This window comes from Mustela nivalis (genome assembly GCF_964662115.1).
Source record: "Mustela nivalis genome assembly, chromosome: 16".
In the NCBI taxonomy this organism is placed as follows: domain Eukaryota; kingdom Metazoa; phylum Chordata; class Mammalia; order Carnivora; family Mustelidae; genus Mustela; species Mustela nivalis.
Window position 1 is genome coordinate 17757415 of NC_139035.1, and position 10838 is coordinate 17768252.

A 10838-nucleotide genomic window follows, 5' to 3' on the forward strand; every position below is an offset into this window, starting at 1 on the left:
GGGAGATTTCCTGGAAGATGTGGGTTAACTCTAAATGCCATCATAGTGCCCTTAGAGGAGAAAGGCAAAGAGAGATTTGACACAGACAGAAAAGAAGACAAAATGACTATAGAGACAGAGATTGGGATGATGCAGTCCCAAGACAAGGAAACAAGATTCTCTCCTAGAGCCTCCTGGGGGAGTCTGGCCCTGCTGACACCTTGATTTTAGCCCAGTGATACTAATTTCAGACTTCGAGCTTCCTGAATACTAAGGAGATACATTACGATTGTTGGGAGCTACTTAAGTTGTGGTACTTTGTTCCACAGCCAAAGGACACTAATACAAGTGACTCATGCACACTCACATGCAGACATCTAGACATTATGGTTGTGGACCTAATTGCACAGGGGAAGATAAGATGCACATTAACTGCATCTCTGTGTTGTCTGTTTAGAGTTATACAAGTCCTAGGTTGGCAGAGAATTACTAAATATATGTTTCCAGATGTGGGTCCTGTGACTTCAAAAGAACCAGGAAGGTGCCTTCCCCAGATAGTTCCCTACACTGATGCCCCAAATCCCTCTTTTTGTACACACACATTTTACAGTCTCAAAATGGAAAAACTAGGTGTCTATGTATTTGTTTCCCCACTTCCCTTTCAGGAACATGAATTGAGAAGTACCAAACAGGGGCCTCAGTTTCCTCACCCTTGTGTCTACATTACCCTCTTACTCAACTGCTCTCCCTCATTAAACCCATTGGTCCTTGAAGATAGGAATTCCAAGGTGAGGGGGAGAAGGAGAAATGGAAAAGGAGGCTGTGGTTCTCACAGGAGGCTGAGGGCAGGGTAGTGGGTTTAGGAAGGGAGACAGTGTTCATAGCAGAAGGAACACTGACTGCCCAGTGAGCCAAGGGAGGAGCTGGGGCTGGGTCTTAGGTCCACACTCCCGCCCCCACTGCAAGGTGGATGCAGTTCAGCTGTGCAGATCTGAGCTGGGGCTCTGGTTCCATGCTTCCTAGCTATGTGATCTTGTTTGTATATGTTGCTAATGCTTTCCACAGCTTTGTTTTCTTATCTGAAAAGTGGGGATAACACTACTTTCATGGGGCTGTGTTCTGGATTCTAAAGAATTAGGGATTTCTCCACTTTCTAGGGAAGACCATGCATTAGCTCACTTATCTCCATGAGTTAGGAACTGCAGTACTCACCCCTGGAAAAAAAAAAAAAAAAGATAATCAAAAGGGTTAAAGGGTTTCGTTGTTATTATTCCATATCAAATGTGGTCCTGGTATCTAGATATTACCCACAGTGGATCTGACTCCTCCCTTTTGCTGGGTCCTAGATTTAGGACCTCCACTTGGCAAAGGCAAGGACTTCCTGAATATCAGCTGAACCTCTGCCAGCCTTCACAGTAACTATTGGTTAGGGGTAGAGGGGAATGTGGTGACAGGAAGTGGAGATGTGTTCCAACCCTCTGTCAATTTTCTTAGGGCAGAAATCAGAGCTCATGATGACATCTAATGACTACATTCTCACTCATATTCTCCACATTACATCTTGTTAGCTATTGCTGCATTAACAAATTACCAAGCAAAGCTTCCCAGTTTAAAATAATAAGCATTTATTACTTCACACAGTTTCCAAGGATCAGGGATTTGAGAGCCACTTAGATAAATAGTTCTGGCTTTGGGTGTCTTGTGAGGTTTCAATCCAGTCGTCAGCCAGATGTGCAGTCATTCTGAACTCTCGGCTGGGGTTAACGGGTCCCCTACAAGTTCACCGATGTGGCTGTTAACCATCTCCTCACCACAGGGCCCTCTTCATAAGGCTGCTCACGACACGGTGGCTGGCTTCCCTCAGAGCAAGTAATGAGGGGCAAGGGGGTGAGAGAGAGAGAAGGAGAGAGAGATATCAAGCAAACAGTGGAAGCCACAATGCTGGTTGTGATCGAGCTTCAGAAGCTGTGCACTGACAATTCTACTTTATTGTATTTATTAGAACCAAGTCATTGAGTGTAGCCTACACAAAAAAGGAAAGAGATTAGGCTGACTTCTTAAAGGGAGGCGTATCACAGAATTTGTAGACATATTTTTAAATTTTTATTTAATTTTTAAATTCTTTTTTTTAAAGTTCAGCTTTATTGAGGTATGACTGACACACAAAAAACTGTAAGATATTTAAAGTACACATTGTGGTGATTTGATACACATGTACATTGTGAGGGGTCTCTCCCCATCTAGTTAACACATCTGTCACCTCACATATTTACCTTTTTTGGGGTGGGGGTGAAAACACTGAAGTTCTACTCTCTTCACATATTTCAGTTACACAATACAATGTTACCAACTGTGGTCACTGTGTTTTACATCAGATCTTCAGGCCTCATTCAGCTTATGGCTGAAAGTCTACACCCCTCGACCAACATCTCCACAGTTCTCCCACTCCCAGCCTCTGGCAACCACCCTTGTATCTGGTTCTATAAGTTTGATTTTTTTTATGCTCCACATATAAGTGACATCACACAGCATTTGTTTTTCTCAGTCTGACTTAACTCATTTAACATACTTTATGTCCCCAACATGTCTTTGTGTGTGGGGAGATGTCCTTCTTCTCACGGCTAAGTTATATTCCATTGTGTGTGTTTATGTGTACACCGGAACTTCTTTACCCATTCATCCCTTGATGGACACTTATGTGGGCATATTTTTTACACCACCATAACTGCAGAAAGTAAAAATGTAAGCAAGCATAATTTCTAAACTGAAAGGTGGGGGATTTGCTGCATGTTCTCCGTGTGACAGATATGCAACCTTTTTCTTAGAAGGAGGACAAAGGCCTTAGTGATCTTTGCTTAACAATACTGATAGACAACAGCCAAGAACTATTAATCTTATTTGCTTTCCAAGAAAAGAGTTACATATTCCACGTGGAAATATTTTTTAAGAGTCTCCCTAAACCGACTGTGGTAGGGATTAGCTGGGATGCTAGAGGTTGTGCCAGAACCCTAAAAGTGTTCACTGTTTGGTAGTTGTTATTACCTTGTAACCAAACCTTATTGACTCCACCTCTGAAGTCTTGGACATCTCTTCATCTTACTTACTAATCCCACTTGTCCTTGACCTCATTGAACGACCACAGAAGATCCTTGCTTCCCTTCTTGTCCTGGACCTCCTCTATATTCTCTTTGCTTTACAGAAGGGGTCAGCTTTACTTTAAATCCTAATTATTAGCTTAGGCTTTATAGAAGCCCCATTTATCCACTGTTCAGGTTCAGGTTCACTGTTCACGGTTCTGGTCTACTGAGTGCCTGACACTCCTGAGACAGTGAGACTCAGCCAATTTGACTGAGTTTGTGGGAAGTCATTAAGGAGAAAACATGGAAAAATATTATCTAGCCACTGTGTAAAATTTTTAATTGTTCTGGCATGGATTTATGCAGAATAGAGAGAAGGCAACTGATGTTAAAAATGAGCTTCGCTCTCAACTTTAAAAAGACACCATTTTCTGGCTCAATGAAACATTGTCATTCCGTCTTTGGCGATATTTTCATGGGTCATTGAGTTTGTAGTCTGCAGTCTAGTTCTGAGTCTAGCAAAGACATCTGTTTGAGTATTCTAATATGAGTATTAAATTGATCATTTCCTTCCCTGCAAGAATTTTGAAGGCTTAGTTGGAACTCCTGGGTGATCTGTTGGGTTTCTATCAGAGGTAATATAGCTGTTTAATGTGCATGCATTTGTATGATAAAATTTTGTGTAAGTGTTGAGTGTCAAGATTCTTTGCTGGTGTAATTTTCTGTGTATGGCGTAGACACAGAATGTTTCATTAGGGAAATGAACCCTTGGTGGGCCTTCAAGGAACTATCGCCTCCAACCCCTTTTTCCTGGCTGGCTTCTCGACAGCTTCTCTAAGGGGTTAATGATTAACAGCTGCCAATCCCAAATTCACTAGGTCTTCCTTCCTGGGTCAAGCCAAATTTCTGCTGTGCTGTGTTTCAACCTTTATCATCTCTTGAATTTATGGTCACCTACTTTTGAAAATGCATGTCACCAATAATTGCAGAGTCTTCTTCCATGCCAAAGAGAGGCAGTTGGCCCTGTGGTTAACAGCAGTCTCTGGAGCCATTAATTGCCTCCACTGAATGCCTAAATGTTGAAACATCATTATGCTACCCCTTAGCCCTAATGTCTTGGGCTATATAACTTCTTTGTCTCTTGATCTCCTCTTCTTAAAATTAAAGATAATTATCATCATAGGTTTACTTTAACATTTCAATAGTTAATATATGTATGAAACACTTAAAACCCAGGCACACTGAATACTACGTAAGGTGATAATTATTATCACTATTATCTAAAGGATATGGATCGTGATGACTGGGAACTCTGGTGACACTATCAAGGGAATGTTTATTTAGTTGAGTCTTATAAATGATCATTTTTATTTGGTATATCCAAATTAATTTTGGCAAACTAACCTGCGGAAATGGCACTAGTCTACAGAGAAGCTCTAAATTCTATTGCAAAGAAGGCCCTGCTCTGATTTTTAATTACAGAATGGGGAAACAAGATCATCTGCTATGATGTGAAGGTTTATAGAGAACTAGAAAAGCAGTTCACTATTATTTGGGATAACAATCTGAGACAGAATAACCTTATTCAAATACTGATTCTTCTATAAACAGAGGATTCAAATGCCCCTGCTTTGGACTGCAGACTTCACTGGGCAGAATTTATGCCACACCAGTTAGTAGATGGTTGTCTTCTCCTTTGTATCTGCTTCTCCACTCCATGAATTGTGACCTTTCACTGTCCAGCCCAATGACCTGTGGCTACAGTAAGGGGACTGCATCCCCCTGCAATACATATTCAACATGACCCTTGCAGCTAGTATGAAGAAATACTGGTTGGGAGAATTTTCCTTAAAATGTGACCTGATTAAGTGACACTACTGAAGGATTATTGAACTTCTCTTCGCCTGTTACTGAACAGGCCTGTTACAATCCTTTATATTCCAGAAACACAGTATGTAGCTCCAAAGATACCCAGCACAAGCTAACCTGGTTTTTTCTGCCTAGTAACAAAAAGGACACACTTTTTCCCCATAGGTGTGCCCATCTGGAAGCTACACAGAGATACTGCACATCATCTGCAGAAATGAGATTATGCAACCACTTCACAACCTGCTTGATAGCTTGAGTCCATCGTATCCTTGTCAGGAGGTGTTCCAGAAGCTTGAACCTATTTTTAGTCTCATTCTGTTGTGATCTCATCCTGATTGCCTGCTCATTTTCATGCTATATGCTGGCTAGATGATAAAAGGAAATTATCACCAATGATTAAATAGACCAGTGGTCCCAACTTGGCTGTGCGTCAGAAAATAGGGGAAGCTTAAAAGATTAGAATCCACAATGACCTGCAGACTTGTTTCAATATTCGAAGCTAGGATTCAGCAGGTTATGTGGTCAAGAAACAGCTCACGTACCTTCTCTACAGCCATTCTATGAACTGGTTTGGGGAACAACAGCCTTAAAAATTTATGGAAACAAATTAAATATTTTAATTATCAAAATTGTACTAACAACCATCTTTAAAAAAAATACAAAGAAAAGAAACAATGACTTCAGTCTTCAAAGATTTCATTGGTTAACCAGGAAAAATATACAAGCCTTTATGCTGTTCATAATCACAATGCTATGGTTGATTTTTTTATGACATTTACCAATTTAATACCCATGCCTTTAGCCAACTTTCCTTTCCTGGTGGGATAACTCCAACTTTTATTGCTGCCTTATTATCACTCCTGATTTGCCAATGCAGATACAGAAGCTGAAGCCAAGGTAAAGGATGGGGATGGACTAATACCTCAAGCATTGCCCCTCATGCCAGACCCTGAACCACCTAATTCTGTTGGTTGGACATGTAGATGTGTCCAAGGGAGTTAAGACACAAAACCTCCAGGCCTGAAGTCAAACTCTTTTACTAAGTTTGCCTTTATCAAGCAAAGTATGACAACATGTATCACTGCTCTTTGTCTCCCATGTGTCGGGGGAGAATTCAAAAGAAATTCAGATTTGGCACCCTTTGGTGGCAATTTTAGGAATACGTTAAAGATATCCACCAAAGGAGAGTACTATATGTTCTTTTGGGATATCTTATTCCATGTTTGCCCCTGTGCATCAAAGGAATTCTGTGAAGTCATGAATTCTTTGCAGTTGGGTCCAGAGCTAAGAACTACTGATTTCAAATGATAGAAAGTCAATACATTTTGAAGAATGACTGTTGGTAATACACAGATTTCAAATAACCTCATTGGAGAGTAATTGTGAATCATGAGGGTTTCCAAACTTGATTTTAAGACTTTGAAACAAAGGCAAACCAATTGGCACTTGGGCAAGGGCTATTCTATTTTCTTTACTTCAAATCGGAGCTAATGACCTAGAAAACTTAAATGAATCTAAGAGGTTTCTTGAATTACGATCACGCCCATTTGGAGAAATGCTACATATCTCTCTCTAAGTGGGCATATTACTCTCTGTAAATTACATATGGTTGAAGTTCCCAAGTTGGGAACAAGGGAAAAGGTGGCCAGACAGGAAGCTGATGTAAATTTTGTGGGTGAGACTTAGGTTCGATCCAACTTACTGTATTTGACTGTAAAGAGGAAGGGACTTCTTTTTCAGATATTAAGGTTTTTCTGGACTTACAGGAAAAAAAAAAAAAAACTTGTGTTTTTGATTCCAAAACATAGGACATAAACTTCCCTCTCTTTAAGACAAAGGCCTTCTCCACCTCAAAGCTGAGACCCATTTCCCAAGGGTAAAGTAATTTTGGCAGGAAAGTGAAATAATGGGCTGTCTGGCTGGGTCTGAGCTAACCTCAGAGAGGTTTTGCTGCTTTGAAAGAGGTGCTCACAGAGACCACTTCTAGGAATTCCCTTATTCATGTAAAAACTGAGAAGTACCTTTCTCCCCAAGAGGACCAGCCCCTGAGGTCTTCTTAGTATTTGCACATGGCCTTGAGGGCAGGACAGAACAACCTTTTTTTTCACTGTATCCCTCGAGGCTTGCACAGTGCCCAGGATATCATTCCCAACCCACTGAGATCCCCCACCACGGAACTCAACTCTTGACCAGTTCTCACTACAGTTTCTTATCTTTTTCCAATGGAGTACGGCCTCTGAGATTTGGAAGAAAGACAGATAGGAAACCCCACATAGGTGCCAGCCCTCCTGTTACTTTTTACACGAGAGATCAAACACTTTTATCAAATGGACCACCTATGGCCAGGACTCCCTGGGAGGAAAGGCTGGCCAGTGGGGCTAGGTGACATTACCATGTGAATGGGCTTGTCCATGAAGGAGGGTTCCAGGCAGTGAGGTCCGACCGCGTCTTCACCTTCCCTGAGACTTAGCGGCTCGAGCCCTCACTCATCAGAGGAGGAGGGGAGGGTCTCCTTTTTGCAGGTGCTGTGCTTGGCTCGGTGCCGCTGGAGGTGATTGGACCTGGTGAAGGCCTGGCCGCAATCCTCACACTGGTAAGGCCTCTCCCCGTTGTGCACCCGAATATGCTGGGCAAGCTCCGAGGCGATTCGGAAGGCCCTGCCGCACTCGGCGCAGAGAAAGCCCTTCTCCCCGGAGTGGATCTGCTGGTGCCGCTTCAGGGTTGAAGAGCGGGCAAAGGCCTGGCCACACTGGGTGCAAGGAAAGGGCCTCTCCCCCGTGTGGATGCGCTGGTGGCGCACAAGGCGCGAGGGCTGCGCGAAGGCCACGCCGCAGTCGGCGCACTTGAAGGGCCTCTGGCCAGTGTGCAGCGTCTGGTGCTCGATCAGGTTGGAGGATTTGGTGAAGCACTTGCCGCAGGTGGGGCAGGGGAAGGGCCGCTCGCCTGAATGCACACGCTGGTGCTCCATCATTCGACTGGCCACGGCGAACTCCCTGTCGCAAGCGGGGCAGCGGAAGGGCTTCTCGCCCAGGTGCGTGCGCTGGTGGCGCAGCAGCGACAGTGGCTTGTTGAAAGTCAGACCGCACTCGGCGCACGGGAAGGGCTTGTTGTTGCTGTGCATGTTGCGCTGGTGTTTGCGCAGGTCGGAGGAACGCACGAAGGCCTTCCCGCAGTCCGGGCACGGGTAGGGTTTCTCCCCGGTGTGGGTGCGGATGTGCTTGCGGTGGTCGGAGGACCAAGTGTAGGCCTTGTCGCAGAAGGGGCACTGGTAGGGCCGCTCGCCCGTGTGCAGGCGGCGGTGCTGCTGGAGCGTGCCCCGGTGAGAGTAGGTCTTCCCGCACAGCTCACAGGCATAAGGCTTGGTGCCCCGCGGCTGCGAGGGACCCAGAGGATTGCTGGGCTTCTGGAAGGCCCTTCCTCCCCGCAGGCACTTATACGGATGTGCCTCTCCTTGCCCCGCCTCATGCGCACCCTCCAGCTTCTGGCCCTTCCTGCCGGTCCGCGCTTTGGCCAGCATCGCGGCTGCCAGACTGGCTGGGGGGACAGAACCCCGGGCCGGGGTGCGCGTCTCCTGCGTGGGGAGGTCCCAGTTGCCCCCCGGCTTGGGGAAACACATCGGAGAGGAGCTGTCTGGGGCTGTGTCTACGCCTCTCTGTGCACAGAAATCTCTTCCCGTCTCAGGGAAGCTGGATGGGACCCCCAAGGCAGTGTCCAGGTTTGCCCTGGAGTCTCCATCATCTCCGGCAAGTAGTGAGTCCCTAAGCGGTTGCGTCCGACCTAACAACTTGTGCGACAGGTCGCTAGGGAGGGTCCCCGGAGGCGTGCCTGGTCCAGGGGAGTCCTGGTTCCGGGTGATCTTGGACTCACCGCTTCCCCAGCCGGCCTTCTTTCCAGGCGTCACTGTCGGTTCCTTCCCGACGCCCCCGGCACTAACGGGGCTGGACAATTTCTCTTCTTCACTGGGTGGATGATGCCAGGGCAAGTCAGGACTGTCTTGAGTCTCTTGCGAGCTGTTTCTTGGATAGACCTGGTGATCAGGGTCCCCAGGGCTGTCTCCTGCCTCCCCGCCATCCTCATCTTCTCTTCTCAGGATCCGGGGGTCATGAGCTTCCTCACTCAAGCTGCAGAGAGGAGACAACTTGCCCCGCCTTTCCTGGGGGTCCACCTGTGTCATGACGTCAGGCACGTCTCGTCCTGCTCCTCCTAGATGGAATCTTTGCTTGGCTCAGGATACCTGCACAAAGGAAGTTTATTTTTTTGTTGTTGTTTGCCTAATATATGTCTTTTATTTTTATATATTCTTAGAGAAACATTTTTATTATTGAATTATAGTTGGCATACAATGTTATATGTACGTATTTTTAATTTAGGTATATCATACACACATGTATGTATATACATATACACACATTCATTGTGTGTTTCTTTTTTTTTTTCCACTAAGTACTGTCTTTTTCTTTCTTTCTTTCTTTCTTTTTTTTTTTTTTTTTTTTTTTAACAAAGACAGTGTTTTCAGTTACCTTCAGTTTAAATGTTTCACTTTTCCCCACGTGTGCCATATTTATCCCAAGGCATTTCTGGCAAACCCCACAGGCCCACCGGCTGTGTGCGTACCCTGATTTGAGAAGCATTGACTTAGCGTTTGACAGCAAGGCATGAGACAAGGAAGCCATTGAGTTTTATTTTCTAAGTGGTTTTATTTTAGCTTGAAGACAGGGAGAAAGCCTGCTAAGGTTGGTGAATAAGGATTGTTTGTGTGAGCTGTTTGTTTTACAGGAGTCGCTGGAGCGAGAGGCAGGCTCCTACAGGTCTGGGGGTGAGGGGCAATTTCAGACCAGGGGGCTGAGTTTGCTTTTGTCTGGAGAGAACCTTCTGGGAAACTCAGAGGGGGTAATGCTAGTAGTTTCACTTTCTGGGCAGACATTAGGAACCAGGTAAAATGCTGAGCACGCACAACCAGGATTTCATTTCTTCTTCCCAGCAACCATTAAGAGAGATGCTGTTACTGTTTTCATATTCTTTCCATTTTACAGACCAGGATAGGGAGGTCTAATGAGGTTTCCTATCTGCCCAAGGCCACATGGCTCAGGGACAGCAGCCCTGAGGCTTCTCTTTCGCTCGAGGCCGTTATGTTAAACCCAGAGCTGGAGGTACTACCTCCCAGATGTGGCCTCCAGACTAAGGCCAGCCCTGGGGCTGGGCCATGCCCAAGAGCAGCCACAGCATCCTGGGGGGAGAGCCCTTGCTTGCTGCAGGCATCAAAGCCCCTTGTGTTTTCTGGGCCAAGGAGGCTTGGCTTTAGGGCCTCACCACTGGGCTCCTCCCTGTTCGTGTTGACCCAAACTGCCCTCTGCAGAGAAAGAGGCCAGGAGACATGCTGTGGAGACTGTTGCCTGGGGTGGTCAGGAGTGTTAGTCACTGAACATTTACTTTCAGAAAAGGAAGAGCTCCTTCTTTCTTCCTCCGCCCACCTTCCACTGTCTCTGGCAGGATAAGAGGAGCCATCGCTGCCCTTGGTGGCCCCGATGCGCTCGGGCAGGACGCGTTGTATCACCTGCCAGCAAGAGGTAGTCATTCACTCAACAGATGTGTGCCAAACCCTCAAAATCATAAGCCTGTGTCTCAGCAAGTGTCTCAGTCTTGTTTTTTCACTGGAAAGGTGGAAGGTAGTACTGTATGGTCTGTGTGAAGCTCTTGTACACGGCTGACTTCCAAGGACTAGTGCGTTGTCCCATATACTGTCAATTCCCCACCCCCCACCCCCTGCCACAAGCAGGATTTCTGGGAGGTGTCCAGACAGTTTCATGGCCAAGGGGCACATAATAAGGCCATATCCTAGCCCCATCTCATCAAACTGCCTCGCCCGATCATAAACCCAGTTATTGTGAGCGTGTGTGTGTGTGTGTGTGTGTG

The 10838-nt window shown here is 45.7% G+C and overlaps 1 protein-coding gene across 1 annotated transcript; it reads right to left on the minus strand.

Annotated features, from left to right (window-relative positions):
* Window positions 1-1648: 1648 nt before the first annotated feature.
* On the minus strand, window positions 1649-9116 carry ZNF648 (zinc finger protein 648). The gene is made up of 2 exons (XM_082703859.1): window positions 7318-9116; window positions 1649-1833 (listed from the first exon to the last, which is right to left on the minus strand). Exon 1 carries the CDS (start codon window positions 9097-9099, stop codon window positions 7408-7410), a length of 1692 nt encoding a protein of 563 aa, XP_082559985.1. The 5' UTR covers window positions 9100-9116; the 3' UTR covers window positions 1649-1833; window positions 7318-7407.
* Between the last annotated feature and the right edge of the window lie 1722 nt (window positions 9117-10838).

Bases quoted from the DNA above. Each gene is read 5' to 3' on its own strand.
- ZNF648 (XM_082703859.1), bottom strand. From the start codon at position 9,099: ATGACACAGGTGGACCCCCAGGAAAGGCGGGGCAAGTTGTCTCCTCTC.